The sequence below is a fragment of the Neoarius graeffei genome, chromosome 4 (genome assembly GCF_027579695.1).
Source record: "Neoarius graeffei isolate fNeoGra1 chromosome 4, fNeoGra1.pri, whole genome shotgun sequence".
Lineage (NCBI taxonomy): Eukaryota > Metazoa > Chordata > Actinopteri > Siluriformes > Ariidae > Neoarius > Neoarius graeffei.
In genome coordinates, this window is record NC_083572.1 from 76,922,710 (window position 1) to 76,945,241 (window position 22,532).

At 40.5% G+C, this 22,532-nt stretch overlaps 1 protein-coding gene across 4 annotated transcripts; it reads left to right on the forward strand.

Moving 5' to 3' along the window:
• The first annotated feature begins 3,304 nt into the window (after nucleotides 1-3,304).
• Nucleotides 3,305-22,080, forward strand: LOC132885266 (kynurenine--oxoglutarate transaminase 3). Of its 4 annotated transcripts, XM_060919742.1 has the most exons (14): nucleotides 3,305-3,404; nucleotides 5,407-5,495; nucleotides 5,592-5,656; nucleotides 7,304-7,448; nucleotides 10,377-10,526; nucleotides 10,618-10,704; nucleotides 10,806-10,931; nucleotides 11,619-11,739; nucleotides 13,760-13,836; nucleotides 13,930-14,019; nucleotides 19,372-19,558; nucleotides 19,672-19,745; nucleotides 19,845-19,931; nucleotides 21,412-22,080. In XM_060919742.1, the coding sequence occupies exons 2-14, from the start codon at nucleotides 5,409-5,411 to the stop codon at nucleotides 21,466-21,468; spliced, it is 1,353 nt and encodes a 450-aa protein (XP_060775725.1). In that variant the 5' UTR covers nucleotides 3,305-3,404; nucleotides 5,407-5,408; the 3' UTR covers nucleotides 21,469-22,080. The 4 variants fall into 4 exon arrangements, with proteins under 4 accessions (XP_060775725.1, XP_060775727.1, XP_060775728.1 ...); XM_060919744.1 differs by lacking the exons at nucleotides 5,407-5,495; nucleotides 5,592-5,656 and having other exon boundaries at nucleotides 3,357-3,404; nucleotides 6,872-7,432; XM_060919745.1 differs by lacking the exons at nucleotides 5,407-5,495; nucleotides 5,592-5,656 and having other exon boundaries at nucleotides 3,357-3,404.
• The last annotated feature ends 452 nt before the right edge of the window (nucleotides 22,081-22,532 follow it).

A 22,532-nucleotide genomic window follows, 5' to 3' on the forward strand; every position in this document is an offset into this window, starting at 1 on the left:
AGCAGAGGGAGAGATATTTGCAAAAATTGAGGTTAGCAGGCTTAGAGAATGACATTTACCTGCTTCCACCAGGACTGTTCACTGACAGCTAAGGTTTGTTCACATTTTCATTTACTTTCGGTCCTCAGGATAAACAAAATGTTATTAAATGTCATTGAAATAACTTCTTAGTCTGTTGAGACATGGCCCGTTATAAGTTTTTCCTTTACTGTATTTACTAGTTTACTGAGCGCGCTCCGGGGCTGGCTGGCCGGCTGGCTAGCGCTCCGGGGCTGGCTGGCCAGCTAGCTAGCACTCCGGGGCTGGCTGGCTCAGTAAACTAGTAAATCCAGTAAAGGAAAAACTTGAGACTGAAAGGTTTTAACAGTCATCCAAATGACTGAACATAAACATTGCTACAGTAACATACTAGCTATTGTTGACATTAGCTAGCTTGCCGTCCAAAATGGCGGACACCGGGGCATCACGTGACCCTGTGACGTCAGGTGAAATACCTCAATACGCTCAAGAGAAGCAGCATGATGTGCGAGTCAGTGTTTATGTAGGCTTAAATTCTGTTATGTTTACAGTGAAGGACTGTGTGCACTTTACTTTTTTTTAACTTAATACAAGAAATTAATGGATGCCAACATTTTTGCCAAAATGGTATTTTATTTTCCATTGTTTGGCAGCTTCAGCATCATACTGTGAGATTCTGTTCAAATTGTTTTTTTTTTCTTCTATGAAGCCTGAGCCATTTATTTTATTAGTTTATAATTATTGTTTAATTTAGTCTTCAGGAGAGACTGCCTGCGCACAGTACTAGTATTAATTTTTTTTTCTTACATGAACGCTGAGGCATTTATATTATATTTTAAGGTAACTTCATGTTGTGCTTTTGCACCAACAGGTGCATTTGGATAAGTAAAGCCTATTTTTCTGCATTTTTGTAGTCCTGGTAATCTTTTACATTGGCAAAGTTGTTTATAGGACCATTTCTCAGTGTCTTTGTTTTTTTAATCAATAGTTTTTCAGTAATAACTTAATATTTAACATATCACTCAATTTTAATCACAAAAAGAGAAAATCGCAACAATTTCTCGCAACTTTCACTTTCTCCCCCAATGTAATCACAACAAAAACCTAAAAAACACCGCAACTTTCATCGCAATTTTTTTGGAAAACCCCCCGCAACAATCACAAAAAAGGCCCGCGGAATCCTGGGGGGACTGAATAGTATAAAGTGACCTGTGGAATTAGGAAATGTTCAAGTTATAAACAGAAGTTTAGAGTTCAGCAGTCTGGTGACCTGGGGGATAAAGCTGTTACAGAACCGGGTGGGGGGGCGGCACGGTGGTGTAGTGGTCAGCGCTGTCGCCTCACAGCAAGAAGGTCCGGGTTCGAGCCCCGTGGCCGGCGAGGGCCTTTCTGTGCGGAGTTTGCATGTTCTCCCCGTGGGTTTCCTCTGGGTGCTCCGGTTTCCCCCACAGTCCAAAGACATGCAGGTTAGGTTAACTGGTGACTCTAAATTGACCGTAGGTGTGAATGTGAGTGTGAATGGTTGTCTGTGTCTATGTGTCAGCCCTGTGATGACCTGGCGACTTGTCCAGGGTGTACCCCGCCTTTCGCCCGTAGTCAGCTGGGATAGGCTCCAGCTCGCCTGCGACCCTGTAGAAGGATAAAGCGGCTAGAGATAATGAGATGAGATGAGACTCAGCAACTGTTTCATTCATGCAATTTGCAAGTAGTATTAAGAACATATGTCTTATTTATTCCCCTTTACCTTTATTAATTTACATTTTTAAAAGAAAATGCCACTCGTTTTTGTTAATTTTTTTTTTTATTAAAATGGAAGAAAATAAGGAAATGCATCATATAACAACCATAACTGGGTAATGATCCAAAATGTATAAATCAAACAAGTTCTTCCAACAGTTATTTATTTGAGATTCAACAGAAATTTAACCTATGCATGTCAGTTTACACAACATCTCTCTGAACAGCACTTGAATGCAAACAGATCCAGAACAGATTAGGACACACATGAGGGGCAGATTTTCACTGTATGTGTATTGCGGATATACTTCTGACACTTGGTGCATGTATATTGGGTTTTTCTATCCATCTGGGGTCCACACACTGCACAGCGCTTCCTTTTGTTGACAGTCACAATCTTGCAAACCTGTGTGGGAACAGCACTGCACTGGTGGTTCCCACCAAGGGCCCATCTCTCTTTGTCTCTCTCTCTCTCACAGTCAGTCACTCACAAACACACACATATGCACACTCACAGAGAGAGAGAGAGAGAGGGCCAAAGACGAGAATAGGGAAATGAGAGGGGCACAAGAGCTATGATTTCCATACTTTCAATAGCCCGGGTCCAGTAGACCCGAACACCCTCTATGTAATACAAATGTGAAGGGGGGGGGGGGGGGGGGTCAATGATTTTTTTTGTCTGATTCATGTTCCTTGCACAAAATGAGCCAAAGCCAGCGAATCTCAGTGTGAAAAAACAATTCTTTATGTATTTTTTTTAAAGATGAAAACTGAAAACGGGTCCCACAGACCCGAACACGTTACAAGGGTTAATACATATACTCATAAAATTCAATCCAAACCATTCACACAATACAAAAACACATTATCTACACATTATAAATCTGAAAAAGATTGTAAAAATATCTTTCTTTTGAAAATGGTGAATCGCTGGTCTCGTGCCTCCTTGGACTGTGTGTTTTGCTGATCTTCATTCTGTGACTGGGAAATGATCGTTTCCTCATCCATATTCAACAGCTTGTCTACTGATAATCAAATCTCACAATTGTAATCACAATTCGCGTTCTATTAGTCCACAAATGTGTTGAAATGCTCGGTACAAAATCGCAGCAAGAAATGGTAAAGTTAGACTTCCCGGAAGTTGACCCGGGGGAAAATCGGTCTGCGCATGCGCATGATAAATTTATACCGGCGCACGATCAGACCATGACACCGGGATGTGTAGTTTTTCAAATTACTGCATGGTAAAATGATGTTCAAAAACAACACATAGATGCAGTGTAAACTCCTCTATGACAAATAATGATTTAAGAAATAACTAATTAATAGAGAAATATTGCTTAAAAAAACTGAAACAAATGGAGAAAATTCACTTCCGGTATCAAACTGACGTCATCGTGGTGCTTTTTCGACTTAATGCAATAAAAATTAAAATAAAATAAAAAATTAAATAAAAGACCGGCTAACATGTTTGATCTTAAATTAACTGTTTAATTTTTTTTTGTAAATGAAGTGTCGAGCACACATTCTTAGGATATTAAACAGGGACAGACTACGTTCTTGGAATATTGCGCATGCGCAGAGGAAGGCGTTAGTTCAGTGTTCTGTAGACTGTGTTGGTGAGTTGCGGAGGTTTGTTGAGTACATTGGTGAGTTGAGTTTTATAAAATAAAAGCAGAACGTTATATAGTTGTTGGAGTTTTATTCAGTAGAGCTGCAACAGTCTTGTCAGATCATTAAGACAGGGTCATTAATAAAGGTGTTATTGCTTCAGTAAGTCGCTTGATTAGCAAAATAAGAAGTGCTGTGACACTGGAACTGACCAGAAACCGATTCAGTAGTTTATTGGAGACAGAATAATTAATTAATGGATGATGTGGAGATCAAGATCTCCCTGTTAATTTCCCTGAGGGAACTCTCCCAAAGGGATCAGTAAAGTTTTATCTAATCTAATCTGTTTCCTACAACCCTAAAAGTACATTCTGAGTATTTTACTCCTGCTATAGTAAAGTATTTGGAGACACTGCAGAGTCAGATGTCATAAGCATACTGGACATTCACCCCTGACCCAGGGTGTGTTGGATCCAGATCCTATCCCGGGAACACTGGGTGGGAATATACCCGCATTGGTATATCAACTCAAGACACTACCTGTGGGCAGCATGGTGGCGAAGTGGTTAGCGCTGTCGTCCCACAGCAAGAAGGCCCTGGGTTCGAGCCCAGCGGCCGGCGAGGACCTTTCTGTGGAGTTTGCATGTTCTCCCCGTGTCCGTGTGGGTTTCCTCTGGGTGCTCCGGTTTCCCCCACAGTCCAAAGACATGCAGGTTAGGTTAATTGGTGGCTCTAAATTGACCGTATGTGTGAATGGTTGTTTGTGTCAACCCTGTGATGATCTGGCGACTTGTTCAGGGTGTACCCCGCCTTTCGCCAACAGTCAGCTGGGATAGGCTCCAGCTTGCCTGCAACCCTGTAGAACAGGATAAGCGGCTACGGATAATGGATGGATGGAAACTACCTGTTACACCACTGTGCCACCCATAGTTCAGTCATGGCTACAAAATGGCAAAACTTCTATACTGTGCACTATATCCAGCACTTTTAGATATACAAAATGTCTGTGAATTGCACAAGGTGTGATGTGCATATGTTATCAGATTAATTAAAGCCTAAATCTGAGTTACTGTAAGTGATCAACTGTGAGAATTAACAGTAAACATGTTAATTACAGGGGCGGCACGGTGGTGTAGTGGTTAGCGCTGTCGCCTCACAGCAAGAAGGTCCTGGGTTCGAGCCCCGTGGCCGACGAGGGCCTTTCTGTATGGAGTTTGCATGTTCTCCCCGTGTCCGCGTGGGTTTCCTCCGGGTGCTCCGGTTTCCCCCACAGTCCAAAGACATGCAGGTTAGGTTAACTGGTGACTCTAAATTGACCGTAGGTGTGAATGTGAGTGTGATTGGTTGTCTGTGTCTATGTGTCAGCCCAGTGATGACCTGGCGACTTGTCCAGGGTGTACCCCGCCTTTCACCCGTAGTCAGCTGGGATAGTAATGGACGAGCTGCCATATTATTATTATTATTTTTACTATTTATATTCTGAGCGGGGGCGGCATGGTGGTGTAGTGGTTAGCACTGTCGCCTCACAGCAAGAAGGTTTTGGGTTCAAGCCCAGCAGCCGGCGAGGGCCTTTTTGCGTGGAGTTTGCATGTTCTTCCCGTGTCTGTATGGGTTCCCTCTGGGTGCTCCGGTTTCCCCCACAGTCCAAAGGCATGCAGGTTAGGCTAATTGGTGGCTCTAAATTGACCGTAGATGTGAATGAGAGTGTGAATGGTTGTCTGTGTCTATGTGTCAGCCCTGTGATGACCTGGCGACTTGTCCAGGGTGTACCCCGCCTTTCGCCCGTAGTCAGCTGGGATAGGCTCCAGCTTGCCTGCAACCCTGTAGAACAGGATAAGCAGCTACAGATAATGGATGGATAAATAGGTATCCTGAGAGGTAAACAAAACCTGTGCCCAAATTCCAAACACAGTTTAACTACAACATTGTCAGTAGAATGAATCAATAAATACTATTCAACGCTTTTGTAGTTTTCATACTTTTGGATGTTTTTAGCTGAGCAAATACTGATGTGTTAAATTTTTGCTACTGTTTTTGCAGACATGAATTTTAGGTGCACACGACATAGCCTCAGATCTGCTTATTGTTTACTTAAGACCAATTCAGCAAGGAAGTTCTCCTCCACACAAGTAAGCATAACCTCCTTTCATTTAGTTGCTTTTTAATTTAAGTTAACTTATTAGTTTCTTTAAAATTCTCAAATTTCCTGAATTCGTTTTTTTTAGTACACTATGGCGTCTGATAAACACAAGAATGCAAAAAGAATAGAAGGACTAGACAAAAATGTGTGGTAAGATTAATGGGCAACTTTAAACACAAAGTATATGACTTACAGTGGATTTTGAAAATATTCAGACCCCTTCGATTTTTGCCCGTTTTATGATGCTATATATTGAGTTAGGCGGCATGGTGGTGTAGTGGTTAGCACGGTCACGTCACAACAGGAAGGTTCTGGGTTTGAACCCAGCAGCTGATGGGGGGCTTTTCTGTGTGGAGTTTGCATGTTCTCCCCGTGTCCGCGTGGGTTTCCTCCGGGTGCTCCGGTTTCCCCCACAGTCCAAAGACATGCAGGTTAGGTTAACTGGTGACTCTAAATTGACCGTAGGTGTGAATGTGAGTGTGAATGGTTGTTTGTCTCTGTGTCAGTCCTGTGATGATCTGGCGACTTGTCCAGGGTGTACCCCGCCTCTCACCCATAGTCAGCTGGGATAGGCTCCAGCTTGCCTGCGACCCTGTAGAACAGGATAAGCGGTTACGGATAATGAATGGATATGTTGAGTTAATTTTAACTGTCGAGCTGAAAGGAAAACTTTTGCTCCAGTCTGATGTCAGGTTGATGTAGGTTTTCTTCAAGGGCCTCTGTATAGTTGGCTGCATTTGTTCTTCCTTTGATTCTGACCACTCTCCCCATTCCTGCAACTCAGAAACATCATCATGCTTCACCATAGGGATAGTGTTACCCATTTGATAAGCAGTACCTGGTTTTCAACAGACATAGCATTTTGATGAAACTGACCATGTTAAAACTGTTAAAAATGTTATAATCACATTGTCTGTTATCACCCAAATGAGGATGGGTTCCCTTTTGAGTCTGGTTCCTCTCGAGGTTTCTTCCTCATGTCGTCTGAGGGAGTTTTTCCTTGCCGCCGTCGCCACGGGCTCACTCATTGGGGATAGATTAGGAATAAAATTAGCTCATGTTTAAAGTAATTTACATTCTATAAAGCTGCTTTGCAACAATGTCTATTGTTAAAAGTGCGATACAAATAAACTTGACTTGACTTTGAATTCAGGCTAAAGAGTTCAGTTTTTGTCTTGTCGGACCAGAGAATGTGTGTGTGTGTGTGTGTGTGTGTGTGTGTGTGTGTGTGTGTGTGTGTGTGTGTGTGTATTTTATTTATAAATGTACCTGCCATACATTTTTTACTCATGAGTGGCTTTTATCTAGCCACTCGAACATAAAGGCCTGGTTTCTGAAATGGATGTGCTTCTTGCATCTCTTCAGGGAACCTCTGAAGCTCTGTTAGAGTGGCTGTTGGATTCTTGGTCACCTCCCTGGCCAAGGCCTGTCTAGCCTGGTTACTGAGTTTGGCTGGACAGCCAGTTCTAGGAAGAGTCCTGGTGGTTCAAAACTTCTCCCGTTTCCCAACGATGGAGCCTGTGCTCCCAGGAACATTCAAAGCTTTAGAAATGGTTTTATACCTTTGCCCAGATTTATGTCTCGATAGAATTTGCGGCTACTTTGTCATGGTGGATTATTGTGTGCAGCTTAATGGCCAAGTAAATTTAATCCATTTTAAATTAACTCTGTAACACAATAATGTGTGCAAAACCTGAAGGTGTCTGAATACTTTCCAAACCCACTGTATATGTTATGGTCCTTGTATTATCTGGATCTCTGCTGTTTTCATGGCTTCTGTTTCTGTGGCGTTTACAGGGTTGCTTTCACATCTGTAGCAGCAGATCCATCTATTGTAAATCTTGGTCAAGGTTATCCAGATATCCCCCCTCCATCTTATGTGAAAGATGGCCTCATGCAGGCTGCAATGGTGGACCAGCTCAACCAGTACACGCGTGGATTTGTATAACACTCATGATCAGTCTTTTCCAGCTCATTAAGTCATGATATTCTTGCACAATGAATTAATCTGCTCACTTAATTTACCAGATGTACAGAGAACAAAATTATATACCTGAGAATAATTATGCTTCTGGGAATTTTCCAGCATTAACTGTACAAAAAAGCATGACATAGTGGTGGTTCACTGACAGTCTTGGGATTTGAAATCCTAGCCTTCTGGTGCTGTTGCAGTGTCTCAATCTTTTTATCATTCAAGACATCCAGTTATAGAAATGAGGTACAGCTCAGCTTAGGCTCAGTTTACACCTGATGTATCACTGTGTGTGTGTTTGTGTCGGGGGGTGCATAGTCCACATATTAGCCTATGTAACTAATGCACATTTGGAAGTTTAAAATTAGTATCCACTAAATGGCACATCAGAGCCAAAACCTCTGTCTGCCCATATCAACCCATAACATGTTTAAGGAGTTTCCATATTTGTCTCTGTGCAGCAACTTGGAGACTTTAAACCCATGGATGATGTTTTAAACATGTGGACCGCTGTCGTCATCATTGTTGTCATGAGTTCTGTTTCAAATAGAAAACTTTGATTTTACTTGTAAAAGTATTTATTAACTTAGACTGTTACATACTACTTGAAGGCTACATTCCAACACTTATTGTGATAGGAAACTCAGAAACTGTCTTAAATGATACATAAGTGGACCATTCTCAGAAAATGCGATGAGTAATGGTAAAGACATTTTAAAAAATTTGTATACGCTGATTTTAGTTACAATCCCTGTAAATGTATTTAATCAACACAAAACATATTTCATGAATTCATGAAGCAAGAGATATCATTATTATGAAAAAATAATGCCCAGTTGTTGTCTTTACTGTTACCCTATAGAGTAATGGTAAATACAACTCCGGGTAATGGTAAAGAGATCTTATGGTACTTTTGGGTCACTGAGTGCAGAAAAAAGATAAACAAATTATGCATTTATTATCCCATCCAAACTTGCTAGTTGGCTAACTCAACATTTTCAACATGCAACATCATTATCTTTATCATTTGAGGGTAACGGCAAAGACGGGTAATTTCCCTGGCATCTTGAAATTTCATATTTACCTGATCAGTGTCCTGGATTCCCAACATTCATGCACCAGTGATTTTTTTCAAAATGGCTGCTCAACATCCTGGTCCTTCTTCATGTAGCTGCATGGCCTTCTATTGTCAAAGCCCTGAGTTACAGCATGAGTTTACCATTTGGGTAACGGTAAAGACATCAAGAAAGTACACATTCTTGTGCATATATTTTAGGCTACGCACCAAAAACCGTCAAAGCAAAGATCATGATATTTTCCACAGTAAAAAGTGAAGGTAGAGAGGTAATATTTCAGAAAGAAAAGTGAAAATAAAGTTAAAAACAAAGGAATCATTTTCATTCAAATTTCACTCGTCCTCATTTAGACACATGGAGGTAATGACATTTTGGGATATTTAGGCAAAATTAAATTTTTGCAAATGCAGATAAGTTGTCTCAATTTTTTTTTTACTGCTCTGTTAATTTTTTTCTTAAAATAAATGTATAATAGAGAGCCAGGATTAATGGTCTCATCTCATTATCTCTAGCTGCTTTATCCTGTCCTACAGGGTCGCGGGCAAGCTGGAGCCTATCCCAGCTGACTACGGGCGAAAGGCAGGGTACACCCTAGACAAGTCGCCAGGTCATCACAGGGCTGACACATAGACACAGACAACCATTCACACTCTCATTCACACCTACGGTCAATTTAGTCACCAGTTAACCTAACCTGCATGTCTTTGGACTGTGGGGGAAACTGGAGCACCCAGAGGAAACCCACACGGACACGGGGAGAACATGCAAACTCCGCACAGAAAGGCCCTCGCCGGCCACGGGGATCAAACCTGGACCCTCTTGCTGTGAGGCGACAGCGCTAACCACTACACCACCGTGCCGCCCAGGATTAATGGTTTTAGAGGAAAAAAAAAACAAAGGTCATGTTTAAAACCGAATTTTCACATTTTCTGAGAATGGCCAAAAGAAATTTAATTGCAAGTATGCAGTTTGTTCATCTGTTGCAGAGATCATGTTATACTGAGCTGTACTGGCCCCGCCATTCATTATACTACTGCACTCTGCATTGTGTTCATTTTTTCAGATGTGCTGAATAGGGCCAGGCAATAATGATAATATAACATCAAAATTGCAATAATAACGATAGCACAGTATGCTTTTCTGAGACATTGTGCATATCATGATTTTTTTTTTTTATAGTTAGAAACTGATTGGAAGCAGCTGATTAATTGTAAAAAAAAAAAAAACACCTCTCAATCTGTAAAATAGTAAAAAAAAAAAAAAGTTATTTTTGTAAATTAAAATGTTATTTTTGAAGACATTAAATGTTTCCTTTAAAAAAAAACACTACTGTTGCATTTTGTAATCAATTCTATATATCATGATACATATTGTGTATCAATGAAATGTCTTTGAGAATTGTGATATACTTTTGTCATATTGCTCACACCTAGTGCTGGATAAACACAGGACATGTGTGCAGTTAAAATCATGTACTGTATCAACCCGGCCTTAATCGCAATCCAGAGAGAGAGTTTGTTTTGTTTTTTTGCAATGAACACTGCTCTTTGGGGCCAGTGGTACCTTGACTGTAAAGGCAGTGAGTTGTAGTGAGTGGAAGGTTATTAGTTCAAATCCCTTGTCTGTCAAAAAAATAAACATCATACACTGAAAGCAGGAAATAGCAATTTTAAGATCATCCCATACACTGAACCTAATGTCCCAGTATTAATCAGTTTTGGATCATGACAAAGGAGAATAATATCATTATAGAAAAGCTATGGTGTGTGTGTGTGTGTCCAGCATACTTTCTGAACAGGATGAATACTGTCATTTTTAACAGGGTCACCCAAGTCTGGTAAAAGCCCTGTCTATGGTGTACAGTAAGGTGCACAGCCGTCAAATTGACCCTTTCAAAGAGATCCTGGTGACGGTGGGAGGCTACGGCTCTTTATTCAGCATCTTTCAGGCCCTTGTGGAAGAAGGAGATGAGGTAAAGCAGCTCAACAATTTTGCAATTGGTCATAAGATGCACTGCTCCCTCTTGTAGAGTAACTGTGCTCTTTCTTCTTGTCCTGGTCCAGGTTATAATAATTGAACCCTTCTTTGACTGCTATGTTCCCATGGTTAAGATGGCAGGAGCCAAACCGGTTTTGATACCACTACGCCTTGTGAGTTTCTTGCTTGAGGTGTTTTGCAGGACATGCATTCTAAAGCATATATTTAAAACAAGAACAAAAATTAAAAAAAAATGCTTCATTATATCTTGTAGAAATCCAGTAAGAAGGCAGACATCAGCAGTGCAGACTGGGTTCTGGATCAGGACGAACTTGCCAGTAAATTTAATTCCAAAACGAAAGCCATCCTTATTAACACTCCTAATAACCCCATCGGGAAGGTGAGGCTAATTCCTCATTGAGAAGTTCATTTTAAACACTGTAACGTATTTCATATTATTCTATCCACATTCACTGGATATGAACAATCGCACGCTGTGATTAGCTACTCTACTACTAAGATATCAGCTCATATACCATGAGTAGAGAAAAACAAAATGGCAGTGTTTTGCTGAACCAACCAAGGACGAAATAAAAACTACTCAAAAACAAAACCCCAACAAATGCAAAAAAGCAACAAAATATGGAATGAAAGTATTTGATGGTAATAGCGCATCTTTTTCTTTTTTCCCAAGAATTATCACAGCATTTTTCACAAATTGCTACGGTCATTTCGCCAGTTTGTTTACATTCTTCATCTTTAAGCATTAAAATTTGTTTAAATTTTTTTTTGATTGGTTCAAAAGCTCAAAGAAGTTTGAAAATGACATCACTGAAATGTCCAAGGAAGAAGTAAATAAATGTCTAAAGCTATTCTATACCTCGGCACGACAGCAAGATGACACTTTCTACAAAAAAAACAACACTAAAGTCAATTCGTGCAGCCATCAGTAGTTTTTTAAGAAGTCTGTCTAAGCGGAAATGATTTTGTCGGATGTTTTTGTATAAAGTTTTTATTTATCAAATTTGCAAAAGAGACGAGACGAGAAATTAATTGTTGCTTGTGGCTATTTTGTGTTGATAAACAGGTGTTCAGTAGGAGTGAGCTGCAGGCTATCGCAGATCTCTGCATCAAGCACGACACATTGTGCTTCAGCGACGAGGTGTACGAATGGCTCATATACAAGGGGCACGAGCATGTGAAGATAGGTACAGCAGCGTGTCTGTAAAGCTTTACAGTACACTTGTGTGTAATTCAGTTGTAGTGCTGTCTGTTCTGCACTGCGCATCCACTGATCAGAAGTATGTGTATGCAGAAAATAATAAAAATGACAAAATGTGCAGTGCACATGCTGATTTAAAGGTCAGTATGTGATGTATATCTCTCTTCCCAGCACCATACAATGTGTGTCAGCAGGTGAGGAGGAATCCCATGTATGATAGATACAGCTAAAGCAGACGATGATTGTTCAGGATTGCTGAAACAGTTCCATTTTACGCTGAATAATATGGAAGGAATGAAATTGTAACATTTTTGTGGGGGTAGTTAATGAGGAACTGGGAGCAGGTGCTGTTGTTCAAGGCATGCTTCAATTTTATTCACACTTTTTTTTTTTACTGGTTTTTATCCCTCGCTGGCCGAAAGACCCGAAGGGGGATTATGTCGTGGCGATGTCCGTCCGTCCCGGGAAGGGTGCTCACCTTCTGAAATCAACTCCTTTCAAAATTTTTGGAGGAATTTCATGAAACTTGGCAGGATTCTTTGTTATATGTCGGTAATATACATATTGCAATTTCGTTCAATTCAGTCACATTTTACCAGAGTTACAGCCCTTGATTAACAAAATTATGCTTTGACAATTTCATGAGGGTGTGTTTTCCTTCTGAAATCAACTCCTCTCTCAATTTTTGGAGGAATTTCATGAAACTTGACAGGATTCTTTGTTGTATGTCGGTCTCATCTCATCTCATTATCTCTAGCCGCTTTATCCTTCTACAGGGTCGCAGGCAAGCTGGAGCCTATCCCAGCTGACTACGGGCGAAAGGCGGGGTACACCCTGGACAAGTCGCCAGGTCATCACAGGGCTGACACATAGACACAGACAACCATTCACACTCACATTCACACCTACGGTCAATTTAGAGTCACCAGTTAACCTAACCTGCATGTCTTTGGACTGTGGGGGAAACCGGAGCACCCGGAGGAAACCCACGTGGACACGGGGAGAACATGCAAACTCCGCACAGAAAGGCCCTCGCCGGCCATGGGGCTTGAACCCAGGACCTTCTTGCTGTGAGGCGACAGCGCTAACCACTACACCACCGTGCCGCCCTGTTGTATGTCGGTAATACGCATATTGCAATTTCGTTCAATTCAGTCGCATTTTACCAGAGTTATAGTGTAGTTGCCAGCAGGGGAGATTGTGCTCTTGGAGCACTCTTGTTACTATTTAGTAGACACTACACGCACGTGCACGACGGGGTGTCACGGCTCTCTCGTTCCCGGCTATCTGAAAGACACAGAGACAGAGGTTAATAGACAGCCAGTAATTCAACACATGACCTCATCACATGTTACCTACTGGTTCACCCTGACTCCTCGCCGTTCACAGTTGACGCTCGACCATACCCCCGCTGCCACAGAAATGTTACAGGAAAATAATTAACAATGTGATGTTGCCACCACAGAATTGATTATTTTCCTATTATGCCATGCACTAAAATGTTTTATTCCTCATATGTAGGTGAGGGGGCGGCACGGTGGTGTAGTGGTTAGCGCTGTTGCCTCACAGCAAGAAGGTCCTGGGTTCGAGCCCTGGGGCCGGCGAGGGCCTTTCTGTGTGGAGTTTGCATGTTCTCCCCGTGTCCGCGTGGGTTTCCTCCGGGTGCTCCGGTTTCCCCCACAGTCCAAAGACATGCAGGTTAGGTTAACTGGTGACTCTAAATTGACCGTAGGTGTGAATGTGAGTGTGAATGGTTGTCTGTGTCTATGTGTCAGCCCTGTGATGACCTGGCGACTTGTCCAGGGTGTACCCCGCCTTTCGCCCGTAGTCAGTTGGGATAGGCTCCAGCTTGCCTGCGACCCTGTAAAAGGATAAAGCGGCTAGAGATAATGAGATGAGATGTAGGTGGGATTTTGACACACTTAGACAAGCTGTTTGGATATATCTGTGCGGAATGAATATCTGAATTAGGAATTGTAATTATTATGCCGTGATTGTGTTTATAGCGACACTTCCTGGCATGTGGGACCGTACCATTACTGTCGGCAGCGCAGGAAAGACATTCAGTGTGACGGGTTGGAAGGTAATTAGCAGAAATCACTTTGCCTTTTCTTCAAATTGTATCATATATAAATAATTTAAAAAGCCTGGCATCTTTTTTTTCTTCTTTTTCCAGCTGGGTTGGTCAATAGGGCCTGAGCACTTGATCAAACATCTCCAAACTGTCATGCAGAACACACTGTACACCTGTCCAACACCATTACAGGCACGTATTACACAGCATACAGGATACATCCCGACACTCAATGGATATATGTGTTATATTGTTTCTATAATACTCCTCATTGTTAGGGCTCTTGTAGTAAGTGCACTGCTCCAGCAGTAACAGGAATGTTATGGTGTGGTTCTATTGCAGCTTGGAGAAAAGAGCATTATCATAAAGAGAGTGATCAGACAAACAATAGTAATTTAGAAGTGTATTAATAAAGTTTCAACATAAGACTGTGTGGTTGCATCTGAGTAAAGATCCCATGCCTGACAGCGGGATTATTCACAGGCAAAAAAAAAAAAAAAAGGTAGTTCCTAACTGTCTGACTTAAGACATGCTCTTTAAAAATGGACGTGTTTATCCTAGTTTTATAACTCTTTTTTCTTATCAAACATGTTGAGGATCAGAAAGTTTGATTTTGGTCTCGTCTGGCCACAGCACACAATACCAATTGTACTTCAGAAACATGGTGAAGTTCAGCCACTGTATTATTTTAGATTCATTCTCTCTCGTTTACCTAATACACGGCAGCCCTGCTATAACAAACTCCTTGGGGAACCCACTTGTCACACCAAACATTCACTCTTGCGTAAAACAAGATCAGTTGTGTTTAATTTATATTTACGCTGAATTCATTTTAGATTACAGGTCAAAATCGTAGGTCAGGTGGAATTTTTCAACCTAGGGTGGAATTTTTAACACGGTTCATAATTTGCTACTTGTATTAGGGAGACTTACTATATCGAGGGTTACAGTGGCTTGCAAAAGTATTCATCCCCCTTTGTGTTTGTCCTGTTTTGTCGCATTATAAGCTGGAATTAAAATGGATTTTTGGGGAGTTGGCACCATTTTGATTTACACAACATGCCTACCACTTTAAAGGTGAAAATTGTTGTTTTATTGTAACACAAACAATAAATAAGATAAAAAACAGAAATCAAGAGTGTGCATAGGTATTCACCCCCCAAAGTCAATACTTTTTAGAGCCACCTTTTGCTGCAATTATAGCTGCAAGTCTCTTGGGGTGTGTCTCTATTAGCTTAGCACATCTAGCCACTGGGATTTTTGCCCATTCCTCAAGGCAACGCTGCTCCAACGCCTTCAAGTTAGATGGGTTAGTCTCAAGTTGAAGTTAGACTCCTTCAACAGCAATCTTCAAGTTATGCCACAGATTCTCAATTGGATTGAGGTCTGGGCTTTGATTAGGTCATTCCAAGACATTTAAATGTTTCCTTTTAAACCATTCCAGTGTAGCTTTAGCAGTATGTTCAGGGTCATTGTCCTGCTAAATCGTGAACCTTCGTCCCAGTCTCAAACCTCTGGCTGACTCAAACAGGTTTTCCTCCAGAATTGCCCTGTATTTAGTGCCATCCATCTTTCCTTCAGTCCTGACCAGCTTTCCTGTCCCTGCAAATGAAAAACATCCCCACAGCATGATGCCGCCGCCACCATGCTTCACTGTAGGGATGGTGTTCTCAGGGTGTTGGGTTTGCACCAGACTTGGCATTTCCCATGATGGCCAAAAAGATCAATTTTAGTCTCATTTGACCAGAGAATCTTCTTCCATGTGTTTGAGGAGTCTGCCACATGCTGTTGGGCAAATTCCAAACGTTTTCTTATTTTTTTTTCTTTAAGGAATGATATTTTTCTGGTCACTCTTCCATAAAGCCCCGCTTTGTGGAGTGTATGGCTTAAAGTGGTCCTATGGACAGATACTGCCATCTCCACTGTGGATCTTTGCAGCTCCTTCAGTGTTATCTTTGGTGTCTGTTGCATGTCTGATTAATGCCCTCCTTGCCTGGCCTGTGAGTTTTGGTGGGCAGCCTTCCCTTGTCAGGTTTGTAGTGGTGCCATATTCTTTCCATTTTGCTACAGTGGTGCTTGAAAGTTTGTGAACCCTTTTAGAATTTTCTGTATTTCTGCATAAATAGGACCTAAAACATCAGATTTTCACACGTCCTAAAAGTAGATAAAGAGAACCCAGTTAAACAAATGAGACAAAAATATTATACTTGGTCATTCATTTATTGAGGAAAATGATCCAATATTACATATCTGTGAGTGGCAAAAGTATGTGAACCTCTAGGATTAGCAGTTAATTTGAAGGTGAAATTAGAGTCAGGTGTTTTCAATCAATGGGATGACAATCAGGTGTGAGTGGGCACCCTGTTTTATTTAACGACCAGGGATTTATCAAAGTCTGATCTTCACAACACACGTTTGTGGAAGTGTATCATGGCATGAACAAAGATTTCTGAGGACCTCAGAAAAAGCGTTGCTGATGATCATCAGGCTGGAAAAGGTTACAAAACCATCTCTAAAGAGTTTGGACTCCACCAATCCACAGTCAGACAGATTGTGTACAAATGGAGGAAATTCAAGACCGTTGTTACCCTCCCCAGGAGTGGTCGACCAACAAAGATCACTCCAAGAGCAAGGTGTGTAATAGTCGACGAGGTCACAAAGGACCCCAGAGTAACTTCTAAGCAACTGAAGGCCTCTCTCACATTGGCTGTTAATGTTCATGAGTCCACCATCGGGAGAACACTGAACAACAATGGTGTGTGCATGGCAGGGTTGCAAGGAGAAAGCCACTGCTCTCCAAAAAGAACATTGCTGCTCATTTGCAGTTTGCTAAAGATCACATGGACAAGCCAGAAGGCTATTGGAAAAATGTTTTGTAGACGGATGAGAGCAAAATAGAACTTTTTGGTTTAAATGAGAAGCGTTCTACCAAAGTCGTTCTATAAAAGAATGGTTAAAGAAGAATAAAAAGTTAATGTTTTGGAATGGCCAAGTCAAAGTCCTGACCTTAATCCAATCAAAATGTTGTGGAAGGACCTGAAGCGAGCAGTTCATGTGAGGAAACCCACCAACATCCCAGAGTTGAAGCTGTTCTGTACAGAGGAATGGGCTAAAATTCCTCCAAGCCGGTGTGCAGGACTGATCAACAGTTACCGGAAACGTTTAGTTGCAGTTATTGCTGCACAAGGGGGTCACACCAGATACTGAAAGCAAAGGTTCACATACTTTTGCCACTCACTGATATGTAATATTGGATCATTTTCCTCAATAAATAAATGACCAAGTATAATATTTTTGTCTCATTTGTTTAACTGGGTTCTCTTTATCTACTTTTAGGACTTGTATGAAAATCTGATGTTGTATGTCATTTGTGCAGAAATATAGAAAATTCTAAAGGCTTCACAAACTTTCAAGCACCACTGTATAATAGAGTTCATAGGATATTCAAAGTTTGGGATATTTTTAATAACCCTTCCCTGATCTATACTTCTTCACAACTTTGTCTCTGACCTGTTTGGAAGCACCTTGGTTTTCATGTTGCTTGCTTAGTAGTGTAGCAGAGTCAGGGTCCTTCCAGAACAGGGTGATTTATACAGACATCATGTGACAGATCATGTGACACTCTGATTGCACACAGGTGGATCTTAATCAACTAATTATGTGACTTATGAAGTGAATTGGCTGGACCAGCTCTTATTTAGGGGTTTCATATAAAAGGGGGTGAATACTTATGTACACTCCAGATTTTCGGGGTTTTTTTCATCTTAATTATTGTTTGTGTCACAATAAAACAACAATGTGCACCTTTAAAGTGGTAAGCATGTTGTGTAAATCAAATGGTGCTAACCCTCAAAAATCCATTTTAATTCCAGCTTGTAATGCAACAAAACAGGACAAACACCAAGGGGGATGAATACTTCTGCAAGACACTATAGGTTTAGGATTTGGGAAGACTTTGTATTTTAAATTACTTGATGATGTAATAAGACTGGACTCATTAATAAATTCAAAATATATACTGTATCATGCCTTCCATTGCAATTGTTGCTTGTTGCAAGTGTTGAGTTAAGAATCAGAAGGTTCTGCGTTTGGATCCTGGTTGAGTATGAAAAAAGTTATTTTTAAAAAATGCTAATTAGGTCACGAGGATTAGATAGACAGACAGACAGACAAGAGGAAATAGTAGGTACGTGTAGACAGAGAGGAAGTGGATGTAAGAAAGAGAGACAAAAGAAGTGATGGAAAATCCCTTTTAAGAATCTTGGGTAATCCAAAATTTTACCTCGGTTGGAAATTATGAACTAGGTTAAAAAAAAATTTAACCCAGGACAAAAAACAATCACCTAGGTTGAAATTTTTTGACCTATAAAATTAATGAAATAAAGGAAATAAGTCACACTTGCTGTCGTTTGCTTGCCACATCTTTTTTTTCAGCCCATCATGTTGATTGCAGTTATGGACGAAGTCTTGGAGCTCTTTGTCTTTACAAGTTGAAATTGAATTTTTCAGGATACCATATTCTTTAGGGGCGGCACGGTGGTGTAGTGGTTAGCGCTGTCGCCTCACAGCAAGAAGGTCCGGGTTCGAGCCCTGTGGCCGGCGAGGGCCTTTCTGTGCGAAATTTGCATGTTCTCCCCGTGTCCGCGTGGGTTTCCTCCGGGTGCTCCGGTTTCCCCCACGTCCAAAGACATGCAGGTTAGGTTAACTGGTGACTCTAAATTGACCGTAGGTGTGAATGTGAGTGTGAATGGTTGTCTGTGTCTATGTGTCAGCCCTGTGATGACCTGGCGACTTGTCCAGGGTGTACCCCGCCTTTCGCCCGGAGTCAGCTGGGATAGGCTCCAGCTTGCCTGCGACCCTGTAGAACAGGATAAAGCAGCTAGAGATAATGAGATGAGACCATATTCTTTAGACAAATTCGTTGCTTTATCACCACTTTGACAGTCCAGGATATGAAGTTTGTCTTCGACGGAGAGTATCTTACATTTATGAGTATCATGTAATGGAGACAGATGACTGCTGTAATTGCAGGAAGAGTGTTTATTTAAAAACGGGCAGACAAACAGCTCAAAAACATAAGACAAAGGCAGGGTCGTGGAACGGGCAATGGTCAAGTGAGGCACAAACAAAATAACAGGTAATCACAAAGGCAAAGTCCAAAATATAAAAGTGAGTCAAAACGAGTAAAGCAATACACAGCACAAAGGCTTGGTAACGTGAGACACGAGGTACAGCATGTATACTTCACAAAGTCTGTGTGTTCAGGGAATCCTTATGTGTGTGTGCTGTGATTGCGCTTTAATCTGGAACAGGTGCATGGTAATTAGTCCTAATGGTGCTGTGCGCACTCAGAACACATGGAGGTGACAACGGTATATTAATCTCTATTTTAACATTTTATCGAAGCTGACAGATTTTAATTATAATAAATTGTGACCTATTGTCTGGAACTACAGCACACTACGTCTCAATAATTCACCAATACGTTGTAGCCGTACCGAATATGACTGTATTGAACTATTTTTCTTTCATGTTGGCCAATAGGAGGCAGTTGCGCGTGGACTCAGGCTTGACTGTGAGCGAATGGGGAAGCCTGACTGCTATTTCTCCACCCTAGCTGAAGAGTTGGAGGGAAAGAGAGACCGCATGGCGGACATTTTGAAGCAGGCGGGGATGTGTCCTGTAGTGCCTGAAGGAGGCTACTTTATGCTGGCTGATGTCACAGCTCTCAGTGAGCAAATATTTTGTTGGAATAATGAATCTAATCTGAGAAATAGTTTTTTTTTTTTTTTTAATTTATAACATGGTGTTAAAAAAAACTTATCTTGTTACTCTCTTGTGTAGATCAGGATCTTTCAGATGTGGAAGGTGACGAGGCGTATGACTACAAGTTTATCCAGTGGATGATAAAGGAGAAGGTACAAAGGAAATGTATCATGTTTAGCAGAAGTTTCCCTCTTGACACTTAAAGTACGTTATACTGATTCAGATTTATTCTTAAATTTGTTCTCTTGTAGAAATTGGCAGCCATTCCTGTAACAGCGTTCTGTGGAGATGAATCCAAAAAGCAGTTTGAGAAATACATCCGGCTGTGTTTCATTAAGGTAGAGAAGAACGTATTAAAGAAATACATTGGCCATAAAATGTATAACATTTTACTCTTACCCCAGATACAGTCATGTGTATTGTCTGAATTTTGCTTCTTTAGTTTTACACTGGACCTACCAGACCAAGTAATGGAAGTTTTTAGCTACCAGTTTAGCACTCTGCAAAGTGCCTCGAAATCACATCAGACATCATTAGAATGAACTGCAGTAATATAAAACTTGTAGCTAGAACTACTGTCAAAGCGGTCAGAATCGAGCATTTAACAGCACTGTAGTATAATACCGATTAAATAACACTGAGTATTTTAAAGCAAATCAATGTCATTTAAGTCCAGTTGAATATTTAAGTTATTCCACAAAATCGAGTCGTACATGAGCTGATAGCCAATGAGGCGCGTAGCACCAAGTCGGCTATAAGCCATGTATGATGAAATCGAGTGGAATAACTGTTTTATTCTATTCACATTCACTGGATTTTAAAAAACAGCATTTTTATTCTTTGCAAATTCAATAAATAAAAATTTCATACAAAACATCCAACCAAATCATTTCAGCTTAGAATGTAAACAAACCAGCGAAATGACTATCAATTTGTGAAAAATGCTATAATAATAATTCTTGAAAAAATAAAAAAGATACGTTCCTAACATCAAATATTTTTAGTCCATATTTTGTTGTTTTTGTATTTTTTTTGGCATTTTGTTTTCGAGTTGAGTTTTTATTTCATCCTCGGTTGGTTCAGCAACACGCTCCGCCATTTTGTTTTTCTCTGCTCATGGTATACAAGCTGATAGCCTAGTAGTAGTAGCCAATCAGAGCGTGCGATTGCTCACATCCAGTGAATGTGGATAGAATAATACCGATTATTATTGGCTGCTGATCGGCTGCTCTACTACTGGGCTATCAGCTCATATTATGAGTAGAGAAAAATAAAGTGGCGAAGCATGTTGCTGAACCAATCGAGGACGAAATAAAAACTCAACTCGAAAACAAAAGCCCAAAAAGTACCAAAAAATAAAGGAACAAAATATGGAATAAAAGTATTTGATGGTCAGAACGCATCTTTTTTTTATTTTTCAAGAATTATTATTACAGCATTTTTCACAAATTGCTACTGTCGTTTCACCGGTTTGTTTACATTCTATGCGGAAATGATTGTCAGTCGTTTTGTATGACGCTTTTATTTATCGAATTTTTTGGAGAAAAAAAAATGCTCCGTTTCTCAAAATCCAGTGAATGTGGATAGAATAAAACAGTAAAACTCAATCTCGTCATCCATGGCTTATAGCCAACTCGGTGCTACGTCAGCTATCAGCTCATGTACTTACTTGATTTCGTGGAATAACTGTTAAAGGTTGTTGGTTTATTGATGTGAAAATGGTCTCCAGTGAGATGTTTTTATATATATATATATATATATATATATATATATATATATATATATATAAATTTTTTTTTTTTTTTTCCTTTACTACAGCGAGACAGTACGCTGGATGCTGCTGAGGTCATTCTGAAAAACTGGCACAAAGCCTGACCCCGGATGCTTACAGCAACACTGCATTAGCCTTCATCACTCAGTGCTGTTGGGGAGATCCACATTTCCCTCTGAAGAACTTGTGCAATGTGTAATCGCAGTGTTTTTAGCCCTAAGCAGTGACTGAGAGGCAGCGCAGCTCCCACTGTGGACAATTATAGACAGCTACAAACAGACCTTTTGTTATGGCGACTGCATCAGAAGCTATCAGTTGGAAGACATGTTACTGTTGCTATATGATTTAGAATCTGTTATGAGATGATGGATAGAAGGCAGAAAATAATACTAGGCAATGATACAACAGTTTTAAACTCTTTACCTAATTGAGCATATTTAGTAGTATTTGCATGAAATGTATTATTAGATCAGTTATGATTGTCTGTGGCCTCTCAGCCCTTGTTTATTGTCAAAAACAGTTGTTGTATGAGGGCTGGGCCCCTGAGACTCTGGTACTGACATATTATTGTAGTGGATTCTTTAAATGTAGGATCTTATATTTACAGAGTATAGTCCCAATTTTCTGGACATTTTCTGTGGAATACCATTTATTTTAAATGTTTGTTTGATTTGAGAACTGAATACAGTCTGATCTAATTAAAAGGCTTCCCGCTGGACTGTTATCATTTCTTGGATTAAATGAGATGTCCTTCCTGTATAACACAGATTCATTTGTGTCAAAGTAGTAGCTTTTCACACAACTGAAAATGTACTGTATGAAGTCTCAGTTAGATGGCGCTATACAGCAGTCCTTGATTAGCTATAATGCTCTGAGGCATAAACAAGGATGTTAAAATTGCACCTTTGTCAGTTGGCATGTAAAGCTAGATCATGTGACAAATCATGATACAAATTTATGATTTGAATCAATGAAATAATCATGTAGAGCGGCAGCTACAATTATCGACACCTTAACGATCTTTTGGCCGTTGCAAAAGTAGAAAAGACTTTCAATACGTAAATTGTGCATGAATAATTACTGAAACTTCCACTGGAAAAAAATGAGTTGATTCCCAATTACTTGGCGTATCAGATCACGTGACACCGTTCCACAATTATCGACACCT